This window comes from Malurus melanocephalus, unplaced genomic scaffold (assembly GCF_030028575.1).
Source record: "Malurus melanocephalus ecotype Western Australia unplaced genomic scaffold, MMel_1.1 scaffold_453, whole genome shotgun sequence".
In the NCBI taxonomy this organism is placed as follows: domain Eukaryota; kingdom Metazoa; phylum Chordata; class Aves; order Passeriformes; family Maluridae; genus Malurus; species Malurus melanocephalus.
The window spans coordinates 355480-368003 of NW_026623685.1; the positions used below are offsets into that span (position 1 = coordinate 355480).

General features: G+C 51.2%; 2 protein-coding genes across 3 annotated transcripts; both read right to left on the reverse strand.

Annotated features, from left to right (window-relative positions):
• Nucleotides 1–1709: 1709 nt before the first annotated feature.
• PYCR1 (pyrroline-5-carboxylate reductase 1) lies at nucleotides 1710–4842 on the reverse strand. Its single transcript, XM_057380480.1, has 7 exons — nucleotides 4730–4842; nucleotides 4500–4570; nucleotides 4225–4404; nucleotides 3427–3648; nucleotides 2860–2952; nucleotides 2318–2481; nucleotides 1710–2218 (listed from the first exon to the last, which is right to left on the reverse strand). Exons 1-7 carry the CDS (start codon nucleotides 4794–4796, stop codon nucleotides 2068–2070), a joined length of 948 nt encoding a protein of 315 aa, XP_057236463.1. The 5' UTR covers nucleotides 4797–4842; the 3' UTR covers nucleotides 1710–2067.
• A 1301-nt stretch (nucleotides 4843–6143) lies between these two features.
• Nucleotides 6144–11484, reverse strand: MYADML2 (myeloid associated differentiation marker like 2). Of its 2 annotated transcripts, XM_057380422.1 has the most exons (3): nucleotides 10279–11484; nucleotides 9265–9675; nucleotides 6144–8933 (listed from the first exon to the last, which is right to left on the reverse strand). In XM_057380422.1, exons 2-3 carry the CDS (start codon nucleotides 9329–9331, stop codon nucleotides 8083–8085), a joined length of 918 nt encoding a protein of 305 aa, XP_057236405.1. In that variant the 5' UTR covers nucleotides 9332–9675; nucleotides 10279–11484; the 3' UTR covers nucleotides 6144–8082. The 2 variants fall into 2 exon arrangements, with proteins under 2 accessions (XP_057236405.1, XP_057236406.1); XM_057380423.1 differs by lacking the exon at nucleotides 10279–11484 and having other exon boundaries at nucleotides 6144–9332.
• Between the last annotated feature and the right edge of the window lie 1040 nt (nucleotides 11485–12524).

Consider the following 12524-nt stretch of genomic DNA (forward strand, 5'->3'; position numbering starts at 1 on the left):
GCTGACGCCGCCGCGGCTCCTCGGCCGGGCCGAGCCCCGGTGCAGCGAGCTGGGGCCGCTGCTCCGCTGTGAAACGCTGCTCTCTCTCCCTGTCTCTCCCCGTCAGCCCGCTCCGCACTCGCGCTGTGTCCCGTTTTGACACAAGCCCGGGTCCGTGACACACACACACACACACACCTGTGCCTGTGCTCGCTGCCGCTACAGGCAAAGCAGGAGGACAAAGAGCATCAGAGAAGGGTGAGGGTCAGGGGGAAGGTGCAGCAGTGGAAATGAGCAGACAGGGCTTGAAGAGCAACCGTGTTCSGCAGGAGAGCAGCAGGGGCTTGGCCGGGCTCTGGCATCCAGCAGCAGCACGGCTGCTCTCTGCTCTGTGCACAGGGGATGTGACTGCACGCCTTGCAGGGCTCTTGTAGCCCCTGACAGGCTGGATTTCCATCTGCTGTATGGGCCAGCTCAGTTACAGTCTCTAACCATCTCGGAACTTCATCTATAGCTCTGTCTGGAAGTATCCAGGGGCAACCCGTACCTCTCTCTGCAGAGGGGTTTAAGCTCAGGCATCCTTTCATTCTGCATCCCACTTTTTCAGTGGAGTGGAAACTCTACAACCCTCCCTTGCATTTTGCATCAGCCAGTACTTCACCCATCTGACTATCAGCCTGGCCTGTCTGTGCAGGTATTACAGTTCCTGAGCAGGAAAAGAAGGAACATACAGCACTCAGGGACTCTTGACTTAGGGACCASTGCCAGTGGCAAGAGGTACAACCAGCCAAAACAGCTGGGATTAGCCACAGCTCTCATCAGAGAAGCAGTTTTTTATGCAAAGAGGGAAGAGGAGTAACCGTCTGTCACACCTAYAGGATCCTACCCTGCTACCAGCCAAAAAGCCTAACACTAAAAATGCATCACCAGCACCTCAGAGCCAGAGGGAAATGGAAACACTCGCTACCCCTCCACTTGCTGAACCACCCAAGCAAGGCCAGCAGTAAAGCAGGGGCACTGAGAACTCCCCAAACCACACTGAGCAGAGAGAAAGGGAGTGTGGTCTCATGTTCACTTTGTCTCTCAGAGTGGTGGCAGATCAGGCAGAGGCACTTAGTCCATTCTGAGAAGTGATTTTGGGCCCAACCCCTGCTTACCATGCAGCACGRCGTTTGTGTGGCAGCAATCTACTCCAGCTAGTAACAACAGCAACATGACATAAGCCCTGACAGCAAATGAAAGATGGGACCAAAGGGGATCAAACCTTTGAAACCAAAAGTTCTGAAACGTTTTTAAAACATCYTGTTAGAAACCATTTCTGCATGGGACACCACACATACTGCTYGAGTCCTGGAAGTATCTAAGGCCTCTGGACAAATGATTTCCTCAACGAAGTTCTGATTGGAGTATCACCCCTGCCCAAGAAAACAGCAGTGCCAGGGACAGCTCACACCAACCTCACTTAAAGACCCTCTGCTACAGCACTCCCCACAGCTGCTGCAAGCCACAAGCCTGGTACAGAGAACACCAACGATTCACAGTGAGTGTTTTTCCTTGGACAAAAGAGAAATAACACAGAAGACACTAATGGTTGTGGCTTAAGAATGGCATTTCCCATATTAGTGTTCCCATTAAAATACTCAAAACCACACGCTGCTCACTCCCCTCTCCCCCCTCTTCCCCTGTGGCAGGCTGGACAGAACTGGAGGCACAAAAGGTAAAGATCATGGTTTGAGACATGAACAATTTACTGGAAACATTAATGAGATAAGAAAACGAATAGTATAAGAGTGTAGAAAAGAGGCGACCGATTCACTTGCATTGCTCACCATGGATAACATGATTTTACCCCCACCACTCGCTTCCTGCAGCCACCCAAAAAGGACCCCTTCTCCCCATCCCTCCTCAGCCTCTTTCCCCTGATGCAACCCCTCCCCCTCAACTCTCCCCCTCCCCTTTGCCCATGCCACGATGTACAGGATAACCAGGCTCCTGGCCATGCCCTTCCTGGCTCCCTACAGAAATGAGCCCTGTCCTGGCCGCAGCCAGGACACTGCCACTCAGCACTACCAGAATGCAGCAGTCTGCTCAGTTCTTCTTGCTCTTGTTGCTGAACAGACTGACTTTGCYAGCAGATGCAACAGACAGAGAGGGAGACTCCAGCTTCACCTTGTCCAGCAAAGTTTTCTTTATGGCTGCTGGAGAAATCTGCTCTTGGTCGGCCAGATGCTGCAGCTCCCTGCAGTGGGGTAGTGGGAGAAGAAGACATAGAAAAAAGAAGATGGGGGAGGGTGGAGGGCAAGTTTTGCAATCTTTTAAAGACTTCATAGGTGCTCACCTTGTGCGGATACAGGAAGCCTCCACGGCATTGATGAGGAGTGAGCGAAAGCCACCACTCTCCAGGAAGTGCAGGGCATGGATAGTGGCCCCTCCCGGCGAGCAGACATTGTCCTTCAGCTGGCCGGGATGCTGCTCAGACTCCARCAGCATTTTGGCAGCACCCTGCAGCAAGGAAAACACCTGCAGAGCTCTGACTGAGGAAGCCACTGGCACGCACTCCTGTTCTCCACTGCACAGAGCACCAACACTCGCAGGCAAACCTGAGCTCCTGCAGGCTGCCAAAACACTTTTCAGAGCTGACAAAGCCTGCAAAGGAGCCAGAGTTTCCCAGGCACCAGCTCCCACACCAGCACCAGTGCCAGCAGATGCTGCAGACACTTCCTACAGCTCCTCMCCAGGAGCCCGTGTGCAGCCAAACCAAACGCATTCTCTAAAGCAGATTTTGTGAGAGGACCAAGATCATTTAAAACTTGGATGTGTAGATTCCTSTGCACAGAGCAGGCCCAGACTCAGATTTGTTATGGAGGAGGCAATACTGACCAGCAGAGCCTGTGCTCCCAGYCGAACTGCCAGCCTGCGGGGGAGGCCCATCTTCACTCCCCCATCCGCAAGAGCATCCAGGGCAGTGAACGCCTGAGASCAGAGAGAGGAACAAGGTGATTCAAAAACTGCTCCAGGACTGTTACACCTCAGGGAGGAGAGAATCCAGGGCTTTGGGATTGTGCTGTGACTCCTGTCACTTACAGACTTGACAAAAGCTTCTCCCCTGTACTGCACAGATGCCATGCCAGGCTTCCCTCTCACTAGTTCCAGCTCAGGAGAGTGGGGAATGGGACAAATTCAGCTTCTACATCATGCTAACTGCAGGGCCACSTTTTGCAACATGGACATACAGACACTGTACACTGGCTGCACACTTCAAACTTATCTGACTGGTAACAAAATTTTCCTGCTGTCCCAAACTGGGCACCTGGACTGCATGTCCCTCTACAAATTTGGGTGATTGGAAAAACAAAAAAATTACAAAGTGAAGTAACACAGACTTTACGGCACGCAAAGCCAACTGCTCTCCCCAAGAGTGTCACAAGCTGCAGAAACAGCACATACATACGCCGGGCCACTGCCACTGAGCCCTGTTACAGCATCAATCAGGTCCTCCTCCACCTCGGTGCAGAAGCCCACACTGGCCATCAGCTGTTCCAAGAGCTTCCCATCTTCCACATCCGCATGAGTTCCAGTGGCATAGACTGTAGCACCTTCCCGGACAATCACAGGGGTGTTGGTCATGCACCTGATCACTTTTGGTGTGGGGCAGAAGGTAGAGAGTTTCTTAGGGCAGAAAATCATTGGAGACAGAAAGTAAGAAAAAAAGGAAAGAAGGGAGAAAAATGAGCTTTAGTACACATTTTTCATGAATGGGCTGTCCAGGAAAGGACCCTGTAGGGGCCAGAACAACACAAGCAGAAGGAAAAGAGAGACCTGTGTATCTCAGATGCCCTGCTTTGAGCCACAGTAGCCCAAACRTGAATGTGAAGCCTTCAGCAGTACCAGCAAAGCAGGAGCTGGGCAAAGCCAGTTTGGGAACASTATGCCAAAGGCCTCAATGCCACAKCAACACACAGATTTCCAAAACAGATCCTGCAGACACTTTAGCATAAAATCTGAAGAAATCCAGAGATGAACCCCTGCTGTTGAGAGAAACATGATCGGACAGCACCTCATGTAAGGAAAGTGCTGGATAAAACCTCTAATAGCATTATCTAACGAAGACAGGCAAGGATGACCGAAAAGAACCCGTTGGCTGCGGCTGCGTGACTATTCCTGAGGAGCACAAATGAGCTCTGTCCCTTGTGCCGGCTCCTGGGGCAGAGGAGCGGCTCCAGCTCACGGCCCCGGCCCGCTCACCTTCTCGATGGAGCTGATGGTCACACCGGCCGCGCACGAAACCACGATGTGCCGGGCCTCGATGTCGGGGCCCACCTCCTCCAGGATGAAGGGGATGATAGGCGGCTTCACGGCCAGGAAGAGGACATCGCTGCTCTTCACCGTGTCCTTGTTGCTTACCGTGAAGTTCACTCCCATTTTCTGCACCGATTTGGGGAGAAACGGCACCGCTCAGGCCCGGGGCCGCTCGTGAGGGGAGCGCCGSCACCCGGTCCCCGCCAGCCGGCCGCACTCACCCGCAGCCCGGTCACGGTGGGCAGGTCAGTGTCCGGGGAGCTCGCCGTGATCTTGTGCGCAGCCAGGACCCCTGCGAACGGCAGCGCGCATCAGCCCGGGCCATCTCCGCCACCCGCCCCGCGCCCCCCTGCCCCCGTGCAGCCCCCGGGCCCGCGGTGCCGCACGCACCCGCCCCCCTGCAGCCCCCGGGCCCGAGCGAGGATGAAGCGGCCCGCGTGCCCGCACGCACCCGCCGCCGTGAAGCCGCGGGCCAGGGCGAAGGCGAGCTGCCCCGCGCCGATGAAGCCCACGCTCATGGCCGGTACCGCGCACACGCCGCACCCGCGCCGTACACGTGGCCGCGCACAGGGGGCGGGGCCGCACGCCGGGGCGCGGGCGCGCAGCCAATCGGCGGGCGCGGRGCGAGGCGGCGCCGCTCCTCTGGCCAATCAGCGATCAGGGGCGGGGACAGCGGGGCGGCGCTCGCCAGCGATTGGGGCAACCGGGCCCGAGTGTTGCATCATTCGCGCTGCCCGGGGCCGTGTGCTGTGCTGTGCTGTGCTGTGCCGGCAGGGGGCGCTGTGCTCCCGCCTCATCCCGCGGGGAGCGGAAATGCTCCGAACCATTAACAATTAACAATTAATAATTAACAATTAACAATTTAATATCAATCTATCCAGGGTGGAATCCAGGGGAACTGTCTAGATGGGCTGCAGCCACAAATCCGTAATTCTCAATGAATGCATGTACTTCCTAACAGCAGTTTGCCARAAAAGGTTGGGACTGGTTGGTGATTCGGGAAACCTGATTCATGGCGAGCTACTTGATCATCATCTATTAAATAAGAGGGTAGATACACTCTGGAAATGAAGGGGGTTTGGTGAACTGAATCATGACAGAGCCGGTTGGTAAATCCTGCTGAGCAGATATCAGATGTTCTCTGTCCTGGATTGGGCAATCTCATAGTTTCCAATGGTTGGGGAGTGTTTTAACCACTGAAGCATGAGGTTTTGATTTTTTTTCATTATTTTTTCCTCCTAAAACAGAAGATTGTTGTCCACCCAATTTTTTTTTCTTTGCCATTTTGACCATATTCACATTTTTTGCTCAGTCTTTGGCTGGCAGATAAGAAAGCTAAATCTGAACACACTGTTCTTGGCAATGACTTGTGTTTCCACTCCTCCAGTCAGTGGGATCATGATTTCCATGTTAAATTCTCTTTCTTCCTTATTTGAAGGCACTCAATTTTGCCCTCCTTSTTTCCCAGGCACCGGTTTGTCTCCGGCCCTTTGTCCCTGGCTCAATAAGTTGCATCCACTCGTGTCATTGGCAGATTTTACCATGTTTCTGCTCTTGCTCCTGCTTGGTGCAGACTCTTCCCAGCAGGAAGCCAGCAGYGCGTGGCTCAGCACACACTGTCAGCCGAGGAGCTTTCCAGGACTGCCATTGCAGAGTGACGGGTGTGTCACTGCAGGTCCAGCACTTCCCCTGCCCCTGAGCTCCTGACCCTGTCCCAGCCCCTCCAGAGCCACCAGAGCCTGCAAATGGGGCTTTCCACAAGCACTGTTCCTGGCCTTCTGGCTTCAATTCTACAACAAAATCTSTGGTGGCTTCACAGGCACCTGCTTGGTTTTTAGTGATCTGTAACAACAGATTAATAACAAAAAAGTAAGTAAGTTTTAAGTGTGACACAGTTTAATTTGTCCACATTGATGGGTTTAACAGAAATGCATCATAAATGCTCATGGTCCATTTGTGTGCAGTGGCTCTTTATAAATTGACTCCTCCAACACAAGTGAATTTTCCAAGTAATCATTTTGTATTTGTACAACSCATAATTTGTTTGAGTGGCAAGAAWTAAAGCTCCTGGTTTATATCTATAACAGATAGCCTTGTATCTTGCTCTACCAGCCTCCTGTTGGACCACATCTTCCAGATTTCCCGCTCTTCACTGGGACTCACAGAAGAGAAAACCCCCTTGGAAGGCTCTTCCTTTGTGCTGGATCCAGTTCTTGTCCCATTTCCTGGCTAATGCTCTCCACTGCTAAGGGCTGGTCCTTGTTCGGAATTATTTAGCATAATCTGTCCCAACAAGTTTTCCCTTTGCTTTTCAAAYCCCACACAAAGCCCTGATAAAAAGTAAGAAAGTAAGTTTCCTTCCTTGTTCCTGAGTCATTCTGCTGCCAAGAATCCACTCAGAGCTCTTGCTGTCTTGGGTCTGTACATTTTTGGGTCTGTGTTCAYGCTTTGTACATCAAAATAAAGCGAGCTCTGCTTTCAGGCAGAAAGAGCCATGTCTGCTGCAATGAAAGGGTAGAGAGCAGGGTGACAGCACACAGATCTCAGGAGATGTATGTGTACATCTGCCATTCAGCTTTATTTTAATTTGGTTTAAAAATCTTGCTTCTGACAGGCAGCTACTGGAGATTTTAATCAAAGCACTTGAGTCTGCATGTGCTGCACAAGCACTTGGACACTCTGGCTTCTCYTTGGCACAAACGAAGATTCCTATGGAGCCTGAAATCGGAGCTGAGAAGTGTGGAGCTTCAGAGTGGGTGTTTTGTCAGAGACAGGTCCCAGAAATSCAGTGAAGCAGAGTTCTCAGGAATCCTGAGCTGCTCTGGGGTACTGTGTGCAAGTTCTCTCATGTCCTGTCCTGTCCATGGCCCTTCCCTGCCCRGTTTGGTCTCTTGTGCAGCACTGTGGGATCAGTTAAGTTTCTGCCTCCCCTTTCCCCCCAGAATTTATCATCAAGCTTCAAGGAAAAAACCCTTAACACCATTATAAAGAAATTACGGCCCATGAACCAAAACAGAGCATGTGCCAAGGTACTTTCTGTGCTGCTCAAGTGAGGATGGCARGTGGGCTCTGCTCTGCAGATTCTCAGCAATAGAGCCCTGACTTTACAAATTTTCATTTCTGTACTGACTCAGTTTTGCTAAATAGGAATATCCTCAGCCTCCTCCAAGGTGTGCACTTGAGGATATTCCTTTTCTGTGCCAGACAGCAAAGGAGAGGAAGGGAAAGGACTGGTAACCTTCAAAATACCGTTACTATGATGTYCTCAGAAACACCCAGATTGGAACTGCCCACACTTGCAGGCATTCCATATCTAGTGCACAGCCCAAACTAACCCAAACTCCGAGGGGTTTATTTTCATCTCCAGAGCTGGTGTTCCTTCATGCAGCTTTTAACTTTCCCACTTCCTGAGTAGTCACTTGGTTACCATTAAGCACTGATTGACAGTTTCAAAATCCTTGGTGTCTTTGCTAATATTTGGCTCATTGGCCCGGTGGCCTGTAGCCCTGCTGCTGTGGCTACAAATGTTCCTGCTGTCTGCAGATGCAGGTGGAGCTGTGTCATTCCTTCGTGCTGGGCCTAGGCAGCTGAGGCAGGATCATGGGGGAGGTGGGCTGTGCTTTGCATCCGCTGCAGCCCACCTCCTCCAAGTCATTCATTTGTGAGCACAGTCAGTTCTCACCTTGAAGTCTGGCTGATGGTTTTGTGCGCATGCCGACCCCGTGCCTTCCTGCCCCACACCCYGTCCCTGTGCACCCGCAGTGGTTTGCTGCGCTGGGATCCTCCACAGAGGCTGAGACCAATTCAGAGGTGTGAGACAAAGCGGATGCGCTGCGAGTAGGCCAGGTCTAACACGTAGAGCAGCAGGTTGACGTAGGTGAAGATGGCGATCACCAGCTGGCTGTCCCACGGGCACTTGCCCTTGGCACAGAGGCCAGGACGTTGTGGGGAGCCGTACTTGCTGTCAAAGCAGAACACCGGCCAGATGACCGCAGCACTCACGTAGAGCAGCACAGCCCCAAAGGTGTAGATGACCACRGAACGCTCAAAAGGGAACCACAGCAAGGCAGTCTTACCTGTGACACTGAAGGCCACTACCACCACTGTCACCACAAAGCAAAAGCTGTAGACAGCCACACACCACTGTGTCGCCACGTATTTACCATACTGGCTGTCGTTCACCAGCGCCCCAAAGATGATGCAGGCCACAAAGGCCTGAACGATCTTCAGGAGGCCGGAAATAGTGGCCATGTAGCTGGTGACTTGTCCCGGCTTTGCCCKGGTTAAGAAGACCTCGGTGGCGTAGGCGACGAACAGGAGGCCAGCGAAGACGCTGGCTGCGATGCGGAAATCTCTGACCTGGCAGCCGATGGGGTAACAGCCCACCTGCACGAAGTAGAGCGGGTAGATCACCGCAGCTGTGATGGACATGAGCGTGGCCAGCATGGCAAAAGCAGCCGTGAAGTTCCCCCAGGAGAGGCTCAGGCAGCCGTGCAGGTGAGTGAACTCACAGGCGATGATGAACACAGTGAYGGCAAAGCAGAAGGTCCAGACAAACATGCAGAAGGTGCCATAGGCGGCACTGAAACCCCCTTGGTGGGCGACCAGGCTGAATGTGGTACATCCGAAGGTCATCTGCAGCAATCGAGCGATTCCTACAGGGGAAGTCACCGCGGCTGTGTTCAGATACGGCCCTCCCGTGCTCTCCATTATCTTTCCGATCCAGCAGACAGCGCACTCAAAGCCTCCTCAAATGTCCTTCCTCGCTTTTGCACCTTTGCCCTGAGTCACACCTGGTCGCAGCTGTGTGCAGTGGCAGCTCAAACGCTGCTGCTCTGTGCCGGCAGCAGTGGGAGCTGCCTGTGACGCTGCATCTCTGGCAGCTCTGCACAGACCTGCGGCTGCAGGGAGTGTCTGCCTGGCTCTGCCCACTGCCTGCGAGCTCAGGGTGCTGCCGCTTGCTCTCTGCTTCCCCAGCTCTCAAACCTGCTCCTGTGCTCTCCTTTGGCTGTCTCCTTTCCCGCAGGATGGTGCTTGCCCTGGAGGCTGACATTTATTCCATTTTAGCTCCGCAGCTGTAGCTTTCTGCTGCACCGTTCACAGGAACCTGGAGTATAAATAGGGGCTTTATTAATAGTTCTGGAATGAGTCCTGCCCCCACTCAGCTGTTGGGAGCGGGTGTTATTTAACACTGAAGCTGAAAGCTCCATCAAAGGCTCTTGATTATCCTTCTGCTGTTCTTCCAGAGRCTCTGGGGCCACTGGAATGCCGCTGTTCTCCACACAATTCCCTGCGCCGAGGGGAGGGGGCTGCTTTCSACAGTGGCTGTGATCCAGCTCGATCCTGCAGAGCCAAGAGCCCCTGAGTGGGGACACAAGGCCAAAGGCAGCACAAACCCTATAAAAGAAAGGATTTAGGCCAGAGGCTGGATAAAAGCTGACTCACTTTGCTGCAGTTGATCTGGAGCAGTGATACATTTACCTGCTGTGCTTGGTGTGACAGCTTGTGGCTGTGAAGGTTTACAACATCCTCAACATTTTCTTAAAGTCCTCCCTCTCTTTTACCTTTTGTGGAAATCTTTGTTTTTTTCTTGTATCTCTGAATGCAATAACCAAATACAATTGTTTAAAAAAACTCCTGCTGTGATATTCTTAGCTCTGTTTTGGAACACAGGTTTCAATATATAGTGTCAAACCCTCCCTCCTGTGGAATCAAAGTTTTCAMCGTAAGCCATTCCAGGTATACAGTGCCCCCCAGACTTGATCTCTACCCAGAAGTCTCTTAATTCTACCTCTAAAAGCCCCAAACAAAATTTCTGATGTAATTTCAGAATGGGAATGGGTGAATGCTTTCACCACAACATAGAAAAATYCCTCCCTTACCCCACAGCAGCGCTGCTGACTCCTCACCTGCAGTGCTCAACCCAGTGTGGAAGCAGAAAAACTTCATTGCTTACATGAGAATACAAATTTTGTGGCTGTAATGATAAAATGTGCCTACCTTCAGCTTTCTCACCGTCTTGTAACCTCAGTGTTTCTTTCATTCATCTCAAGTCCCTCCCATTTTCCTTAGAAAGGCCTCTGGTGCTAAAAGTACAAAAGTCCGCATTCATTTGGGATGGAAGTTGCACAATTAACATCACAATGACCAGGAAATGCAGCAGGAGAGGAGAGGAACTCCAGGTGAACAGATTCTCATCTTGAAATCTTGCTCTTCCTGACTCTCTCTGTCACTTTTCCAGCCCTCACTGGCAGTGGGTCACAAAGAATTGTGRCACTTTCTAGTGCAGCACTTCCATCTGCCCAGGGAGCAGCAGAAGGCACAGGACACTGCCTGGCAGGGAGCTCTGAGGACACATTGCCCGGGGTGATGCCGGGGCTCGGGCAGAGCTGCTCCTGCTGCTGTTTCTGCATTCCCGAGGGAAGTGGTGCCCTCTCAGCACCTGAGYCAGGGCTGGCAGAGAGCAAAGGCCCCCAAAACCACACTGCAGGAGCAATGCACCACACACACCACAGCCACTCTTCCCTCAGAAACGAAGAACGTCATCTAGTCAAAAGATCACAGAATACAAACACATGGCACTGAATTCTTCCAGCTTGACCATTTGTCATTGGCTTCTGCACAGCAGAAACAGATGAGAAACATAATCAGGACAATTCTACTTTTATACCCAAGTCATTAAAACATAAAGGATATCRGTAATTTCCAAACTGATCATAGGGAAACTCCACKGATGTTTCCTGCTTTTCAGTTCCACTGAGAGCACCAATGATTTTCTCTTTGGTTTTTTCTTTATCTTCCATCTGTGTTAATCTGATCATGCACAGGAGGACGGCTGATTGTGGTGGTGTGTGTGGTCCTGCCCAACTTTTCCTGAACTCTAGGAAAAGGAACCAAAGGGCTACAGTTTGGGTAATTTTTTGGGTTTACTCACCCAAGACAAGGGATCTCACAAGCAGCACCACACTTCTAACCTGGCAAGCTTTGTCTTGGAAGTACAAGGAATTTTTCTAAAACCAGGCCCAAATTCTCAGTGGCCTCCACGTTGTGTAACCGTGCACACAAGTGCAGGCACACACAGTTGGTGCCAGGACTTGGTGCAGGAGGAATTTGCAGCTGTGCAGCCTGTGCAGGTCTCCCCATGTGCTGAAGCTGCTCCCACCCAGGAATGGTCTCCTCTGCAGCCTCAGTCGTGCATTCTCCACCCCTCCCTTCTTCTCCTCCCACCACCATCAAAGGGATTCTCTATGCTGACGTGGGTGTGTTCCCAAAAGTCTGGAAGAGAAATATGTTTGGTATTGTCTTGTGCTCTCTGCCTTTYCTGCTCCAAACGCTTCTGATGCTCTGACCAAACCTGTCCCTCACTGCAAGAGAGGCCTTTGCTCCAAAGCCAAATCTCCCTCCACCTTACAGTGCAGTGCCCTGGACTGTCTGGGSAATCACAGTCAAGCCAAAAATGCTGTGAAAGTCTGCTAACATCAGGTGCTGGGTGGAAGTCTCAGGACTTTATATTACAACCTCTTCATCAGAGAAACAATGACAAGGTACACTGCAAGGGGAACACAGAAGTCTAATTAATACAAAATTTCAACACCATCCTTAGCCCTCTCCCAGGCACAAATGACCATCAGGATAACCCATCCAAATGAGCAGCATATACAACTTTACAAAGATATAGGTATGGTTCTCTGGTCAGCCCTTATAAATAGCRTTTTACATATTAAAATAAATATGTCCACATTGCCAAAGTAGCAAGAGGTTTCTTCGTTATTTAAAAAAAATATGTTACAATATCATTTATATTTCTTGCTTAGTTTAAAAAAAGTAATAAAAAAGTCATTCTATAAAATAATACGAATAAAATGAGTACAAGAGTGTCCATCCCTAGCACATGTCCTGGGTCTGTATACTGTGACTCAGCATGAGATGCTAACCTCCAGGAAGTCATGTAAGCATTCCTTCACTTCTAGTTGGACGAAGAAATCCAGTGCTTGCTTTTTTCATCACTTGTAACAAGTCTATGATGTAAAATTCATGGCAAGGGAAGATGTCCCAGAYCTGGGGAAGGTTCTCATTGCTGCTATTTATGGCTTTGCTAGTCCCTGTATCTGATTGCCTTGTGTAACACAGGAAGAGGATGTGACCGGCTGAAACTGAGCCCTGGAGTCTGGAGGGAACAAGTTCAGCCAAACAGTGTAAGCAAGACAAGAAACTGCTGCCTTTTTGTGTGTGTGTGTGTGTGTGTG